This window comes from Falco naumanni, chromosome 11 (genome assembly GCF_017639655.2).
Source record: "Falco naumanni isolate bFalNau1 chromosome 11, bFalNau1.pat, whole genome shotgun sequence".
NCBI lineage: Eukaryota > Metazoa > Chordata > Aves > Falconiformes > Falconidae > Falco > Falco naumanni.
This window is the reverse complement of record NC_054064.1, coordinates 6,385,191-6,403,036: the sequence shown is the minus strand read 5'-3', so window position 1 is coordinate 6,403,036 and position 17,846 is coordinate 6,385,191. Positions and strand designations below refer to the sequence as shown.

Sequence of the window (17,846 nt, the reverse complement as noted above, 5' to 3'; positions counted from 1 at the left end):
GCAGAAGGGTGACTAGAAATTCCATGGCCGGCCTTGTAATAGACTGCTGATCAGCAGCAAACCTTGCCAAGCAATCCTGCAGGCTGTAGGACGGGATACTTTCAGCAGCCAAGCTCGGAAAGCCTACAAAGACCAAGTGGATGGCAAGCACTTCACATGCTAATGGGTTATGAGTTATACTCTAATAAAAGGGGGGAAAAAGAAAAAGCCTGCTAGGAACGTGTATTAATTCCTCTCTTTGCCTCTCTTCCAAAGGAACACACTGACATTTCTGTTCCCACCTACCTACTAAATGGAAATGGAAGGCAGAAAGTGACCTCTCCCAGCAAACAAAGGGCCTAGCTCTATATTCAGAAACAAATGGGACTTGTAGAGAACAGAGTCCAATAATTATAACGCCCACAAAGCACGCCTAGAAAGAACATGCCCAGAAAGAACATGCCCAACTTCTCTTTTCTCCTTTTCTTTTAAAAATCAGAACAGAATTCCACAACATAATTTGCAATTAAAAGGACGCAATGGAATTTGCCTCCAAAAAATTCTGGCCATTCGATTTGGCACACTTCAAGACATTTCTCAAGGGTGTGGGGAAGGAAAGAACAAATTGATTTCTCTGAATAAAGTAGGAGCAAGTACTCTAATGAATCCAGTGGAAACAATTAGTATGGAAAGTAGAGTGGAAAAATAAGTGGAAGCACATTGCCTACAAGGGGGGGGGGGGATGGAGACTGCCCTGAAGCCAGTCACAGTCGCAGGCATCTATGAAGCTGAATGTAAAGAGCAACTGGAGAAGAGGGAAGTCTGAGACAGCCACTTTGATGCTAAACGAGCAAAGGTAACCGATTTTCTTGGGGGCAGTTGGATAATCAGCAATTTCAGACAAGAAGAGCCGGGGGTTTGCAAAAAGCAACCCAACGTTTCTTGTAAACACACACAGGGCAGCAGCCACCCGCAGAAGGTGCACACACAGAGACTGGAAACACACCACCTGGGCTTTCTCTTCCTTATCCTCACGCCTTCAAAGCGAAGCCTTCTTTGCCTATTTGTGTAGACACTTCCCCTAACAAGCCCTGAGGAAAGACACCAGCTGCCCAGGGATGCTGCACAGAACCACAGAAGAAGACTCAGCAGATCATACAACACAGGCTCACACTGGATGCCCGAGAACTGCAAAGGGAGTTCATCCTTCAAATTTATCCTTGTTACTGGCCTAAAAATTTCCTAGCACCTCCACACTAGGCTTAGTTGTATTCAATACACTTCATCTATCAACCCTTCTACACCCAGGTGTAAAACACACACTCCAAAGGAGGACACAAACATATACACTTCAAATAACATGCAACTACTTTTTTTTTTGGTATTCCTAAGTTGGCACATTAAGCTTTGCTTTGCGATTCAGTGTTTCTGGTCTCCTTGTACTTTGATGAACCTGAGGTATCAAAGTAGTTTTGAAGCCCCGATTGCTCCTGGGTTCCCAGGCATCACCCTGATTTTCCTCCTTTCGACTGTAACGTTCAGGAGTTTGCCAAGAAAGCTACACCAGCAGGGGTACGGGCAAAACCTTTGGCACAGCAGGAGCTCACGCTGGCAGCCAGGTTCCTCCAGCTTCACCTTCCAAGCCAAAAGCTTTTCCCCTTGCACAACCACGTCTTCACCGGCGCTTTTGCCAACAGGGCTACGTCAGCAAGGAGGATGACAACCTCCTGCTCCTTGCGGAGGAGTCTCAACCTCAGGGGCTACAGCCTTCTGGAGCGAAAGCCTGCGTGCAGAGCGGCATCCTTCCTAGAAGATCTCGTGGAAAGCCAGAGCTTAAAAATTTTCCTTCTAGACTAGGTAAGGTAAATCAAACGTCACCACCTTTACCCTCACAGTAACCACAGAAGAACACACTTAAGCAGCAAGAAACAGCATCTGTGTCGCCTTCAAGGGCCTCACCCTGCCCCGCCGATACGTCTGTACGCACTTGTATGACACTACTAAGAACAACCCTCCGACCTGCAGATCGAGACATTTTCTATCTCTGCTGTAGTGCCAAGCGTTTAAATACTCATTTTCTCTTTAACATCAAACTGATATAGAAAAATATTTAGAAAAATATTTTCACACGCAGCAAATCACGGCAGGATTTAGTTTTAAGGTAAAGGAATGTTGGCTTTTTGACAAGAAAATCTTGATTTACAGTCACCTATGAACAACTGCTAAAGTGCATTAGGAGTTGGTACATATAAGCATTCCTTTCCAGAAAGTGTTTGCATTATTCATAGTTTGGGATGAGTAATGAAAAAGCAGTACTTACCTGGGGACCAGCAACGGACTGTTGCTTCATGGTGAAATATAGATTTCTCCACACTTAAGATGACTGTACTACTTCATTATTTCTGCAGCAGTTTATTCTATGATATTTTATCTTTATTTCTGGTTTTAGGTAGCTATACTTATAAATTAGCACCACAGGGCAAACGCAGTCTCACTTGGCAATCTTAACTATGATTTGGAACAAAGCTGCTTCTGGTTGTTTTTTTTTTTTTATTCAGGGAATTTTTAAACTTTTGTTTCTTTCAGCAGGCTTGCTGCTGTGTTAGTAAAGAGAAAAAAAAATGTAATACAGAAGCATCCAAAGAATAGGTAAGCTAGGTTTGCCAAGCTTGTAAGGATAATGGACATGACTATCTCTTACACTTGCTACTGGCCACTTAGTGCCAGTACTCGATTCAAGTCCAAGGTCAAAAAGCTTTGCAGGTCACTGCAGCTATCAGCTCAACACCAAAGCAGAACGCGCCTGGAAAAAGGCTTCCCTTACCTGCTGCGTCTGCTGCCTCTGAATTGCCCTCACCTTCGGGACAGGGCTTTCCCTGGAGGACGAGGACTGCTGCCGGGACCGGCTCCCGTTCTGCATGGGTTCGGTCACCACGGCCCCCGACACGGCCGACACGCTGCCCGTGCTGCGCAAAGAAGCGCTGTGCGGCAAGGACTGCGGCGCTTTGGCCCTGGCGCCCAGCCCCGCCTGGTCCATTTTGCGGATCTGCGCCTGGCTGCTGCTGTTCTGGCGGGGCAGCGCGATGGGGACGTGCTTGTCCGGCACCGCGTGGCGCCGGGAGAAGTCCTCGCTCTGCGTGCTGCGTTTGGTGAAGTCCTCCATGCTGCTGTTGCTCGGCCCGCTAAGTTTGAAGTCTTCGCTGTTGCTTCGGCTCCGGGAGCTGGCAGTGCTCAGGTTCTCCAGGCTGGAGTCCACAGAGGCCTTGGGCAGCGGTGGGGTCGGGTTGTTGAGATGATAAACCGGGTTCTGGAAGGACAGAGGTTGGAGGCTGCCCTGTTGGTTCAAAGCGGGGTGCAGGGGTCTTCTCACCTGGGGAGCGCTCTGGGGTGTGCTCTGAGTTTCCCACAGCTGTTTGATGTTTGCCACCTGTGTGACAGAGAGCTGGCTGCCGGCCAGGCGCAAAGGCACGTCGTGCATGATAGAAGTGTGGTCACTGTGAGCCGTGTGAGGGTCCTGGAGGTCCATGAGCGAGATGCTACGTCCATTGGGCAAGATGCTTTCCCTTTCATCCTTATCTGAGTAGGTCATGCTCTGGGTGGATGCCTGCTGAACCAACAGTAAGGTCTTGCCCCTAAAATATCCATCTACGTTTTCCTGGGTTGGAGACTTCAGCTTATGCAAGTCACTGTGGAGTGGAAAGGAATCTGGTTAATTTTTAAGCAGCCAAGATCCTGAGAGATCTGTCCCAGAGAAGTCTTCCTCCCTCATTTAACCTCCCCCCCAGCTGAAAGCTTCAAGGAACCAGATTTCCTTTTACGAGCTCTCTGTGTTCAAGTCAAAACACACTCTTCCTTAATTACCGCTTCTCTTTGAGAACTGCATTTCATTCAAGGAGCGCTTCATCTTTATTTTTTTCACAGCTGAAATTCAAACCATTCCCACCGAATCCTCCCCCCTCCCTTCGAATCCGTCTCCCAGCAAGACTTCAGAGCGGTTTGGATCCCATTTAACCCTTCACCAGCACTACGTATTGTGGGGGCCTAAACCTTCAACAGGAGTTGTGTGAAGGCTCCTGCAGATCTAGGTGTGAGCTGAGAGGTCGGACACTTCCACGTGTCCTGGCCCTGACGCCTGACGGCACAGGAACAACTGGGAGAGCCCAGTATCCAAGCTCTTTGCCAGTTCTGCCACGTCACAGCTTTTTGCTTCTGATTAACAGCTGTTACAGGCTGAGAAATGCTGCACCGAACCGAGGAGGGACTGGTTTTGCTGGTCTGTTAGTAACAAGTTCCTCCTGCAGTCCAGTTTTTTCATGAGCACCAGGAGGAAGCACGAGGGCTGACTGCGCATCCAGGCGCTCAGACTGGCAGTAAATCGCAAAACTGGTTTTTCACAGCTGCAGACCCCGGCTCCCAGGGACATGTCTGAGTCCTGGGTAAGCCACAAGCTTCAGGTCTCCAGTGCCACCTTGTGCATGTCTTACTGGGACCCGTGACAACAGTCCAAGCTTCCCGCTCCTACTGGGAGCTCCTACTGGTCTGGGCAGGCAGCTCAGGTGATGGAGCACTCCACTCCTCACAGGCTTAACCACCCCCTGATCCCACATCACCCCTCGAGCTCTGGCTGTTACATACCCATCAGTGGGGTCCTCAAATATCTTCTGAAGCCCTGAGGAGAGACTGCCACTGACGTTTGGACTAGAGCTGTGCTCAGTGAAACGCCTCAGCTGCTGCTGTATTGGCGTAGGGTTGGCCATTGATTTGGTGATATCGGCGAGAATACGAGGAAGAGGTCCCAGTTTTGCCACGGTCGCCTGTAGGAAGGAATTTTCACCCTAATTGGACAACAAGCACCGCGACATCCGCCAGTTTTTTGATAACGATGCACAGAGGCGGAGGGGTGGAGGTGGAAGGAAGGAGGGTGGGTGGTTGTGTGTGGGTGTGCCAGGACCGTAATGCAGTGTTACGGAGCAGCGTAACCACGGCGACGAGATGGATGGAGGAGACGAAACGGGGTGCAGCAGACATTGAGGAAAGAAAAGGAAATAGAAAAGAAATTAGGATTGACCCCCAAAATTAAAAATCATGCTTAATAAAACAAAACTATTGCCATTCCAATGCAAAACTATCATGCAAAGCAAACTAAGTCCAGGGTGGGTGAGGTCAAAGTGAAAACTACAGTATCTACTCATTAAAGGGCATTCAAAGACTACAGGTTCAGCTAGTGGGGGAACTTTCCAGGCAAAGGGTGTCATGTGGTGAAGGAAATGCATGCCAACAGACAAGGGGATGCGGCATTCAGGGGGATCATGAGAGAAATCGCAAGGGTTGAGGGTGATGGGGAAAGGGAAGGTTTTCATTTCATAAGCCTTTTGCTTTTGGCATCCTACACTGATGCCGCCTTCCGCAGCACCTTTACAACCTTTGCATTTGGAGAGCAGCTCATGGTAACTAACACCAAATCCAAAGATCCATTTGCAGTTCTAAAGACCGGAGCTGGGCTTCTCTTGACCTACGCCTGACCAGCCTGGAGGGAGACGGCCACATTCCCTGCCCTGCTGGGTTTACAACAATTTGCAGAAATGGAGGATCTGGGTTTTTTGAGTGCTCGCTTTGCCTGTTCTGAGGCTGCTGACCCATCTCTGTAGCTGACTTTGTTGCTGCCTGTGACATTTTGAGTGTACACATATGAGGGAAACGGAAAAAACAGGATCATAAATTGTTATCAAACTAAGATTAACTAACATGAATATATATTGCCTTTCTGAGTCAAGGACATGTCACTTTGATGCAACTGGCTCCATTTTTCTTTTTTTATTTCAAATAATGTACTGTGAGAAAACAGATACACAACAAATAACTATTTTGGCAAACCTTAATGCAATAAAAATATTAGGAGCGCGTTGCAATTCACCTCACTTCTCCAGTTTCAAAAGAAAGAATAATATAAATGGAATGTGGACAACATAATGCACCTCTAAAAGTTGAAATATGGAAGAGTTCCAAGCACTTACAATAAAAAAAAAAAAAAAGACAGACTTGCAGCTCCGCTTTTCTGGGTCTTATCAACTATCTTTGCTATCAAGGTTCTAATGATTTTGGATCCTGCAAAGGCACATAGCTAAGGAAATGCAAACTAGGGCCTTTTCTCATTCTGTAGCCAAACGGAAGCCATGCTTGCTGTTGGCAATGTCTATCGCTGCAGAACAGAACCTGGACAACGCGTGTGACCCCAGCACAACGCATGGCAGCAAGCACTTGGCTTGTGTTACAGGATAAAACGGAGTGGATCCAAGTTTTTACATGGCATCCTCTATGTATACTAAAAACTAACGCAAAGATTGCGGACAGGAGAACACCTCAGCAGGCTTTGGATCAGGTCTTTAGTGAGAACAGTTCTGCTGGGCCAACACATGACCCCCCCGAGCCGGGCAGGGCAGGGCCTGGTGGCACCTCCATCAGCGTCCAAGAGGGCACCGCAACGCTTGCATTTTCTGCGCAAACACCCTCCCTTTTTTCCAGCTCGCTTACAAGCAAGGAACGGCTGCTCAGGGCATTCCAGGTCTACTCCTAAGCGCTGCCCTCTCCACCATTGAACACCCAGCCTTACTTAAGGCTCCGCCAAGTGTTTGCACGGCTGCTGAAGCTCAACCACTTCACATGCCCTGCTTCGGGCCTCGGTCCGAAATCAGGGGAAAAGCAATTGTGCAATACCATGATCAAACATTCCTCTCCAAAGCTGTTGAATAAGCTCTCCCCAAAGCAGGCTTCAGCTGCTCCCTTGATGTTTCCCAGTGTTTACTGTTGCTATGGGACAATCGCCGGATTCGCCCCCCGGGCCTCCAGCCTGCTTTACCTTATCGAGTTGGGACACAACCTCCCACAGGAGGGAATGCAACACCGAGAGCTCTCTGCCCAGGTCGATGTAGCCCTCAAATCCAGGCATGTTGGAGATGGTATCTGGATTAGAGATCTCCAGGAGAAAACGCTTCATTCCTCCCCATTCGTGTTCCAAGAAGTCATTCATGAAAGCCATATATTCCTCCTTATTACCGAACCTGCAAGAAACGGGGGGGGGGGGGGGAGACGGGGGATGGTGCCAGGACCCCGTCAATAACCTCCATGCAAAATACAGAGCCCAAGTGCTTACAGACAATTACTTAAGTGCTTAACTTTAGAACTGCCTTTCTGAGGTCTGGGAGAAAAAAACCTGGATAATTTAAGAGGTTCATTGCTTTCTTGGAATTATTTAAATACTAGTAATTTACTGTTCATACTATGATCAAGGGAACAACAACATCTTCCCCCGCCCGCCCCCGCCAGACACCCTTTTCTCTCCTTCTCTGCATCTCCTCCCCTGTAAAGGACATGCCGTGCCGTCTGTATCATTCAGCTGGAAATTTTGGGGGAAGAAAGGAGGAAAATCATGATCCTTGGTGGGAACGGGCTTCTTTTCTTTTGAAATCGCATACACACTGACATGCTAATGGACGACTCCTTGATTTTATACTGTGTTCCCTCTACCGGATTCAACACAGCTCAAATCTGCATGTGAAAAGGAGAAGGCACCTAGTTCAGCACTGAGGTGTCTCAAGGGGAACAGAGTTCACATATAAGTGAGAAGTTTCCTACTTTCCCAGAGCTGACTTCAGCTTGCCAGAGGATCAGCTGCCTCCCAAAGCAGGGCTCGCCTTGCTCTATAGCAGCCCGCAGCGACCTGCACCCCTACAAGCACAGACTTCAATTTGATTGCCACCACCTACTTAGCAAAATTGGCGAGATTCTGAATGACTTTCGCGATAAGCGTGAGCGTGCGAGATGTCTGGTCGTCGGGATACTCCTGCATGAGGCTGAAGAGGCTGGGGGACATGATAGCGGGGCAGAGGAAGCGGAGGAAGAGGGAGGCACTGATCAGGCGCTCGCTGATGTCCTGTTTGCCCCTGCTCAGGCACTGCTGCTTCCAAGATGCAAACACTTCCTTCAGCTCACGAGGGAACACGCTGAAAAACAATAAAGCAGGAAATAAAATTTGTACGGGCAATGAGATGCAACAAGTTGAACTGGTGATCGATCACTCAGAAATAATTACTGGAGGGGAACATCAGCTTCTTCTCCCATCCCACCCCCCCCTTCTCCCCCTTTTCCCTCTCTAGGCTACGAAATGTCATTACGTGTCTATTCTTAGATCCCCATTTAATCTGGTGATACTTAAGCAGTCTTTGAAGCATCCCTTGTTCATATATGTTAAGTGAAGCCGTTTTCAGGCACACTGATTTGCAAGCTAAGAACTGCTTATCCATCGCTACCCTGGAGCAAACAGCGGGTTAGAATATTAAAAACAAACTGAACCAAACCCATCTCCATAATTGAAATTTTTATTTCGCTTGTTAAGCTCTCTCAGTGCTTCATTCTGAAGCAGAAAGGCCCTCCTTTAGTACTGCTCTGAAACAAAGATGAATAGAAATCTCTCTGCCAACGTTTCCTCCCTGTGATCTCCTGCTCAATTCTACAGATGTAAAGGGTCTGAAAGTTTTCTATATGCATCAAAACTTTCAGCTTTTCATCCCAAGTTCAAGCTAAGCTGTTATCTTCTCACTTTATTCCCTCCTTATTTAGTCACAGCTCAGTCTGTGTTCCCTTGGCAGAGTATTTCAGCAGAAGCTCCTGGCAGGTACGGTGTGTGGGACTGGAACCCCTCAATTCGCGCACAAGTGCCACCTGCAATATGTTGTCACACGTAGGAAGAAGGTAGCGAGGAAAGGAAATTAAGGCAGTCTCACAAGATAGATGGGTCTATGCTATTTCCCTAGACAACTGCTGTGTTCTCATTCTCTGAGAAGGAATGGGCACCCTCTAAGCCTATGACTTAATGGAGGAGGAGGGGAGGGAAGATGCCTCACCAGTAAGAATTGATAATCTTGCAGAAGGCCAGCTCACAACACATTTTCAGGTTGCTCTGATGATCTGCTAATTCACTGGATGAACATTTGCTGGGATCCACTTCACAGTTTTCATCTGACTCATACAAAGCCTTGATAAACTCCCCTGGACAAAGGGAAGAGGGTGACAAAACCAGGGTAGTTAGATGAAAAGCCTCCTTGATACACCTTTAAATCCTGCTTATATCTTCCCTTATGCCCTTTCCTCAGCAACAGCGTCTTCTGTTCCCTGTGTCTGCCATACAGCCTCCAGACACCAGATGTTGGGGACACGGCTTCCCAGGTCTTTCAGAACAGAGCACTCGCCGTACCAGATCAGACGGCCGGTGTTCTGACGCTTCAGCCTCCCGTGCCCTCGCTGCCCCCACATACAGGTGCAGTAACAGGATGGCTTTGCTTACAAACCCTGCAGACACCTCACTTACAGCCTGAAGAATAGCATTTGACTTTTTATTCAAATTGTATTATCCACTATAAAATTATCCACAGTCTTAGAAATGAAGCTGTGCTCTTTTGTCTTCATAATTTCCCCAGGAAATGCACTTGATGATGCTATTTGCTTTTATTATTTCTAAATTTACCTTTTTTTAAAATTTTAAAAAGCGTCACCTTGCTCTTGAATACGAGTAATACCTGAGCGCTAGCTAGATACTGCTGATTTTCTCAACCTCTTTTATCAACCTCTTACAACACTTTTAGAGCTTGCGTGTCTCAAAATCCTTTGCATTCCTGTCATCCTCCTCTTGCAGCATCCCAACAGCAATGGGACACATACAAAACCAGACAAAGTTTCCTTTGCTTGACACACTGGAATGAACTACTTACTACTTTTCCTTCTACATATGCTAGCACACCAAGTGATTTCTCAACTGCCCTTCACTAGGAAAAACTCTTTATTCATTCATTTAATGATGCAAAGTCTTTTAAGTTCATCTCCTCAAATGATCTTGCTGGCTTCGAGCTAACGCCACAAGGTTTGTTTGCACAAAAGGGTTTTGGTTTTTTGTCTGCCTTTTCATAAAAACCCTTAAACACCTCCCACCCCCTCTCCCCAAACCTTAAGTCAGCAGTGTTCTTGCAAGCAAAGCAGGCAGCACATTTTCTTAAGCTTTGTTTTTTATTGGGGTCCAAGAAATTTCTGCTGAGGGCATCTAGATCGCTTATTTGCAAAACTCTCAGCATCAGTTCTGTTGATCCAATTCTGTTTTAACTGTTGTTTACCGGATAATTTTTTTCCCCTTAAATACATTTGAACCTTACTCTTTGTGGTCCACAAGACCCTGCCTTAATCATATATTAAGATGCTCTGGCAGATGTATTAAATAGCTAACACCAAGCGGAATGTCGTTAATCCTTTCAAAGAACAGGGCATCAGAGGAAAATGACATTTAAAACTTGACAAAGAATTAGGCGGGTGTATTGTCACGAGCAACCTTGCCCTGAGCTACAGACAAGCTGGATGACCTTAGCGGGATCTTCCATCTCTCACATCTGTGATTTACAATCTTATCACTCAGCTTTAAATGATGTATTAGAAGTCATTATTTTTATGTAATTACTGCACATTAAGAGACTTGCAGTCAAATGTAATATACTGGTCCCACAGCTGATCGTTCAGTCTGCTGAAAAGCGCAGCTCCGAGTAACACGCTGCTCATTTCTCCACACCAAGCAAGAGCCTAGGACTGTGACTTCTGCTCCGCGGTTCCACCCATGAGGATAAAACTACCAGAACAGGCTCATGACACTTAAGAAGTGGACAAAATGCACATAATCACAGACCTGACTGTACTGACCCTTGGAGCACTAATTTAGCCAACTACCTCCTTGATGGCTTGCCAGCATCTGGGATTGCTGAGGACAAGCGAGACTGCTGGGAAAGCAAGCTGCTTGCATTTGTGTGTGTGTGTGTGTGTGTGTGAAAGGATGTGGTGTGGGACTTGGCTTTGGCCTGATCTTGTTTCTCTTGTATCAATTTCCAAAGCTTTCTTCATCCAAGAAACAGGGGGATGGGTGGCTCATTGTGCAATCGTGGGTGACAAGGATTGTGTGGAGCTGGTAAAAGCTAACTGTAGCCAGGCTGCGAGTTTCTTCGCAGTTTGCCTGTTTTTGGTCCTCTTCATTGCACTATTAGTTGCACGGACAGTAACTTCCAAAGCGGTGGCTTATGACTAGAGCAGAACCTTTTGGTGGAGAGGGGACAACAATATGATTATCAGAATCCACCCTGGCACGTAACCGCGAACATGAACACCCTGCGGGGGGAACGGAGGAGGACAGCACAGGCTGGCCAGACAGTTTTAATGAGGTGGTGAATAAAGAGCGCTTTGGATAAACACAGGCAGGAGGCTCCCCAGACAGTCTGCATCTTGATCTCCTGCCCTGTACTGCTCAGGAGCCCTGCAGCCTCGCTCCCTCTGGCTGTGTGCGTCCAAGCACTTTTGTTGGGGCAAGGTGTCAGTTTGAAAGGTTAACACAAATGTTAATGAATTAATTGCTCCGTGGCAAAGGTAAGGGCTGAGCAAGTCCAAGGGTCACTCTGGAATGTGCCAGCATTACCCACAGTCGTAGCTGAAGCATCTGGAAATTGGTTTTCTTGTACTACCTGTGTTCAACCCAAGCGCTAGGGTGGGCATCTCACACTTAACACGTGTCAACACCACAGCTAACATTTGCTGTTAGCTACGACAAGTGAAAGAGCCTGACCAGAGATGCTTTGGTTGTCAACCAGATACCCCTGAGTATATCTAACCCCCTAGGTGGTGGCACTTCAGCCTAAAGTGAGCGCAGGAGCGTCTCTAGCAGAGAAGATCAGTGAAATACACGCTTCACATTCATAACCCTTTCTGAAATCTCTACCTAATTGTATTGCGCATCACACCAGATTCACTTCTGACACCACGACACAAAGCACTGGTCTCTATCCCCACTGGTGAACCATATGTCAAAATCCCTTTGTTTTTTAAGCCTGTTCATATACCAGATGGAACAGTCACCGTTGCCCACACATCAATTGCAGTATTATACCTCTTTATCGCAACTAGACACACAAAAGAAAGTTACCCGGAAAAACATAACGTGGTGATAGAAACTTTAAGAGGGACTCAGCTGTATCAAATTAAGTTTGCCCTGCCTTGGGCGCTACTCCTGCAGGCACCCAAGGGCATCTCCCTCTGCGTGGGGGAAGGGCTTCAAGAGGAAGCCAGCATGTATTTTGCTATCTGGATACCAGGCACCTGGGCTGAGTGCTGAGGCAGCTCCTTCCCATCCCACATACCTAGACACACGGAGCACCAGTCATGTGGCAGACAGTTCGGGATTAGCCCCTGCAATGCTAACAGGTGACAGACAGGCACTTTCTTACCTAGCGCATCGTGAAGATACTTCTGCCCTACCAACTTCAGGTATTCCTCTATAGCTTTGGTAGCAAGCGTGTTCTCCCTGAAGATCAAGACATCGTGTTCCCCACAACGATCTACCTCGGACATCACCAAATCCGTCAAGAAGTCCTGAAGAAAAAGGTCAAATGGCAAGAAGTTATTTTAACCAGAGTCAGTCATGCCAGGCTAACTTCAGAAGCCAAGAAGGAAGGATAAACACGGGAGCGAAAGGATTACCGAAACAGTTGCTCAGCTTGGGACAATGGGTATTGATGCTACATATAGTATGGGCCAAGCAAACAGCCAGGGCTCCTCTTGGATTTATTATACTTGTAAAATGATACAGATCACAAATTATAAAGGGAGAAGCAAAAGTCTCTAAAACCTTTACAGCCAAGCTTGTGTTTCAGTTTAGATCCTGAACAGAACCCCTCCCCAGTTTGTCAGTGGCTTTGTATGCTTAAAGAAGCTGTGATATTATATTTATCTTTTAATGCTGAATATTCCATACAAACTTGGATTTAAACACCCAAAATGCAAGTTACGCAGAAGTTCTTATAGCTTGGTGAAGTTTAAATAAGAAGAATGGCTTATATAAATTAAATTCACAAGCCAAAAGTGGTTCAAGATTTGGGAAAAAAGTTAACGTACTTGCTGTGGATCTACATGGCTTCACTTGAACTACATTCAAATGCCTGGGCAGCAGCTATCAGCAAGTCTTGGCTACAGCGAATAACCTCTTGATACAGGGTCTAATTCTACAGTAATACTTATTTCCTGAGTGATAACTTCATGTGAATCAAGGACACTCAGCATTTCACAAGAAATACTTGGTTGTTTGCAAGATCCAATTTCAGCCACTATAAAGTTCTCCAAGAGAGGAAGCATATTTCTCCTTTTATTTTATTTTTTTTTTTTTAACTGCTACAAAACAATAAAAAGGAACCTCCAAAAGCCAAAACCAAACCACCACCCTGAATTAGGGCTGAGTGATAAATGTGACTTGCTGGTTCTGCTGCAAACAGCAGCACCCTCCAAACAGCTCGAAGAGTGCTGTAGCAGGGTTTCATAACCCCATTAACTGCAGAAGCCATAATGCACTGCCTGCACACGACTGTAAAATACGTGGCACAAATTATATATGATAAATATAGATCAAAAATGCATCTAGTACTCTTGGTTTTTTCAATCCACTATTGCTGTTTCTTTTCAGCAAAATCTGAGAGAGTAATTTTTCACCTGGTAGAAACTGGGAACATCCAGCTGCATCTCCACCGATACAGGGAGAACTGGAAACATACTGTCTTTGCAGCTTTGGGTTATGGCAGCCTAGACTGCTCAACACCTCCAGTAAACAGAGGTCCAAATGTTCAGGCAACAGAAAAACGAAGCTGTAACGCTAAGTTATCTACCCGTTGCAGCTAGCACTGCGGGAGTCCAGAACCCGTTTTCCAGCAGGATTTCAACACAGCCCTACAGAAGCTGTCTCAGCTACCAGCTTCTCTCAATCGACAAGTGACTTGGTAAGGAACGAGGTCCTATCACACACACTGTCACAGAGCACGAGCCCTCCCGAGACGTGTGGCAAGGGGAGAACAGTAGAGAGTGGATGCGACTATGCAAACACGAAAGGATCTTTTTGGAACAGTTAAATTAGGCTGACCCTTGGATGTTGCTTATGGCCATCCTTCTGCATCTCTTACTCTCTAACTTGTGCTTGGTTGTGCTTAACTTGCTCTAGCTGGCATTACTGGAAGAAGCTGACTCCGGCTCGGTACTACTCACACACCCACTTGACAGGCAGCATCCTGATAAATCAATGCTTATTAATGCTTCTCAGAATTTCCCAAGACCTACAGGATTATTCTCCCACGATCTATTATAAGAAACTGAGGATCGCTCCAACTGCTGCCTCACAGAGACCCATCGGTGTGCACCAATTCCTACTAACATCCTTGGGGCAGGTGGGACCATCATTAACCGAGTATAGATTCTCCAAATCTGACCGAATCAATGTCAGCATTGACTAGCTGACTTAGCACCCTGCTACTCATTGTAGCAGAGATTTATTTATAGAAGTAATTCTACAGTTTACCAATCTCTTGCTTACTTATCTCTTATCCTGTATCATGATTTTAGAAATACAGAAAAGGTTCCTGAGTGAACCTCTCTGAAGTTCTCTGAAGAACCACACGGCAGTGCAGGTCCTCATTTTTAGAATAATATGAAGACAGGATAATAATATATAGTCCTCCTACTTGCACTATGTACACAGCACCTTTAATCTTTGTCTTCTCTCTCATTCATTGTTGGTACTGTGCCTGTCTACATGCCCTCCCAGTAGATGCAATTGCCCAAGTCTCTTCAAAGACTTCTGAGACCTTTTTCTTAGCCTTACCCCATCAGGCACCTTCTGCTGCTGCTTATGGTCGTGGGCTTCCTAGTTTCTAGCTGAAAAGGTATCACCTGCCAGCAGTGAGAGGGAGTCGTTTTGACAGGAGGTTTTTCTTACCTTAGCTCTCCCAGTGCTCTGCAGGATGTGCACCAAAGCACAAGCCATCTCCTCCTTGTTCCTGACGCTGATCACAGGTTCCAGCACAGAGCACAACATGGTGTAGTTGCTAGTAACAAACTCTGCAAATTCTTTGTACTGCTCCATGGGCAAGATGGTGATGGTCTGGTAACGGGATTTTATTCGAATGGAAGGTCCCCCTGATTTCCCTTTGTTGGGTGTAGGTGTGCTGACTGGGTACCATTTTTCCACGAACTGGCGCCCGGTTACACTAGCCATGGGAATGTTGACCAGGCCTACGTAATTGTTCTTGTCCTTTTTCTTCTTCTTCTCCACGTCCTTGTAGATGTGAACTGTGATGCTGTGAAGAGGAGGAAGCCCGCAGAACTCAAAGTGCTCTCCCCAGAAAATGTTATCTGCTTTTGTTTTGCTGGTGGTGCGGGCAAAGAGAGTGTCATCAAGGCACAGCTCACAGAAGTATTTCTTCTTGGGGGCCAGGTCCTTTGCCTCAATGATCCAGAGGCGGAGCACATTTTCAGCTCGACGGCAGTTGTCCTGTGCAGAAGAAAGAGCTCAGCTTTCATTCAAAAATCCCTAAAAATTGACTAATTTGTCCTCTAAAGGAGCAACAAAGGGCTGCCTTTTGTGCCCAAGGCAGGGACAGAGTCAGAATTCAGAATCAGATTCTTTGATTTTCAGAGATTCAGAATCTCTAGAAAACCAGACGTTTTCTAAAATACAGGGAAAGGGCTGTATTCTGTATGTCAAAGGTGGGGACGAGAACATTTTGCTTCTCAAAACACTGTATTTGAAACGCATTAGAAAACAAACACTCTGCACAGGAGCCCCTCCAAAGCTGCCAGCCTGGTGTGACACACGATATCGTTGACTCTTGTGAATTAGCTCCCAGAGCACTCGCTGTTGGCTTCTCCCTCGAAGGTTACTAGTATGCCAGCTACGGAGGTGACCTATCAAATATTTCTAGCTGATCAATAACTTGACCTCCCTTCTCACTCCGCCTCAAACTCCTTTTGGTTCCACTCCCCCACCCCCACCCCCCGCCCAAAACTGTGCCCCCACAGTAAACCATGAAACCTAGGAAGCCACGTCCCATCCTTCTGAGACACACGGTATCAGAAACCCAGCCTGAAACACCAGCAGGCACCGGGGCAGGGATCAGGAAGCACGCCGACAAGTAGTTATTCATTAAAGGTTTGACCTACTGCACTCACTAAAATAGTACACAGCAGCTTTGGAGACACTGACGAGTGGACATCTCCCCAGACTACATTAATTGAGGATGCATCTGTGGGAAGCCCTGGTAGGCTGCACTTAAATCCAATCATGCCACCTCCATCCCCCCAGTAATCTGATTGCTGCAGTTTCTATTACCTTATTCGGCTGCACCGTCCTACGTAGGTTTTCCATCCACTTGTCCCTCTCTGCTGCGGAGGAACAACTGAAGCATTTACTGCCGCTAGAGTAGGTCACCTGGAACGTACAAACAACAGGCTGAGTTCAGGCAAGCCTAGGAGACACTTAAGAGGCTGCAAAAGACAGGAAGGCAGATACACACAGCTTGAGCAGCAAAGTAAATATGAAAGAGGCAAGAAAAACAATATGGGAGCCTAGAAGGCAGAGAGGTTAAAAGGCCCACAAAACGCAGAGAGAAAAAAAAGTCAGTTCAAATTAATATAAAAACATATGAGAAGCACCAGAGGCTCCTCTTAAAGACTTTTAAACCAGGCTTTAATCAACCAGTTTATTTTTTTTAAAACACTTGTTAATTGATCCATAGCTATTAAATGCTTGCAGTTTTCCCTGTTAAGTCCCAGAGGCAGATGATTTGGTTACTAACAGTGTAAAGAGAGACAGAACTAACAATGTATTAATATAAGGCAAAACACACTGGCAATGGTGTCTTCAGTAAATACAAAATATTTCCAAGGGTCCATACATACAGCAACAGTCTAAAACAAACCGAAGGGGTTGTGCTCTGCTCCGGCCCTGACACTCGATGCCATACACAACGCTGCTTTCATGCAGGAGGGAACCACCTGGGTTTCTTTCACTTCTATGTGGCCTGACAAGCTTGGTTTACTCTTTCCATTCATTTGTGCACACAATTAAAAAGCAGTTTGAAGCAACAGCCTCAGAGCTAAGTCACTGCCAGTTTTCTCACTCAACTCTCCAGACCCAGGCAAGCTGGAAAGCCCTTCCAACCAGAAGAACGAGACTGAAGCGAACAGGAACAGCTCCTGGATACATCCCGGGGGAGAAGAGCCAGATACGCTGGTTTTCTGCCAGAGCAGTTTTCCAGGTTGTAAAACAGATCTTTGTTCCAGAAGTTTAGATGCATCTGACTAATCCTGCTGAAGACAGACTGGCACCCACCCCTGCCACGACAGATTACGACGGCCTTAGATGCATCCAAACAGCACACACGAACACGCTGCTGGTCCTGCAAGGTCAGGACGGTGCTCAGCCAGCCCGTTTCTGAAACAAAACCAGGAGCCGTGTAGTGCTGAGCCGCAGTCTGGGCTGAAACAAGAGGATCTTTGCATCCACAGTGCAACGGATGCATCTGCAGTTACTGGAGCTTTTCCTTTCGCAACTGGAAAGCAGGCTGAGCTAATGGAAGGGGGCTCTGACTGGAAATCCCATTTCTCAGTTACGGTATATTTTCTAAATTTGATTTTAGGTGAATTTGGAGAGGATGAATACACAGCTTATCAGCAATGGTATGTTTCAACCATACATTTGTATGCAAACTACAAATGCTTAGGTATTTATCAAATTAAAGAGATTTTTTTCAATTAGAAGACGCGGTAATTGAGAAAGATTTCTCTCCATGGAGAGGCTGATGCCATTAGCCTCAAGGACTTGGAAATGGCATGCTGGTTAGACAGCCCCCACCCAAACCTCGGGATGGCAGCGGCTGCCGATCTGTTCTCCAATTACAGAGTCCCAGAACAGCGAACCCGCAAGGACTGAGACCGACTGACAGCATCTAATCGGCAGCGTGTTTGAAGAGCCT

At 46.5% G+C, this 17,846-nt stretch overlaps 1 protein-coding gene across 10 annotated transcripts in view; it reads right to left on the bottom strand.

Annotated features, from left to right (window-relative positions):
- The window catches only part of RASAL2 (RAS protein activator like 2), a 187,249-nt gene that overhangs the window by 13,782 nt on the left and 155,621 nt on the right, over nucleotides 1-17,846 (bottom strand). For 7 of the 10 annotated variants that reach the window (XM_040610596.1, XM_040610597.1, XM_040610599.1 and 4 more), the window contains 8 exons: nucleotides 16,202-16,300; nucleotides 14,810-15,364; nucleotides 12,282-12,426; nucleotides 8,880-9,024; nucleotides 7,743-7,979; nucleotides 6,836-7,037; nucleotides 4,615-4,814; nucleotides 2,804-3,665 (listed from right to left, as the gene is read on the bottom strand). In XM_040610596.1, the coding sequence (XP_040466530.1) occupies nucleotides 2,804-3,665; nucleotides 4,615-4,814; nucleotides 6,836-7,037; nucleotides 7,743-7,979; nucleotides 8,880-9,024; nucleotides 12,282-12,426; nucleotides 14,810-15,364; nucleotides 16,202-16,300 (2,445 nt within the window). The remainder of the gene's footprint in view (nucleotides 1-2,803; nucleotides 3,666-4,614; nucleotides 4,815-6,835; nucleotides 7,038-7,742; nucleotides 7,980-8,879; nucleotides 9,025-12,281; nucleotides 12,427-14,809; nucleotides 15,365-16,201; nucleotides 16,301-17,846) is intronic. The other 3 variants (XM_040610598.1, XM_040610593.1, XM_040610595.1) reach the window with 2 other exon arrangements.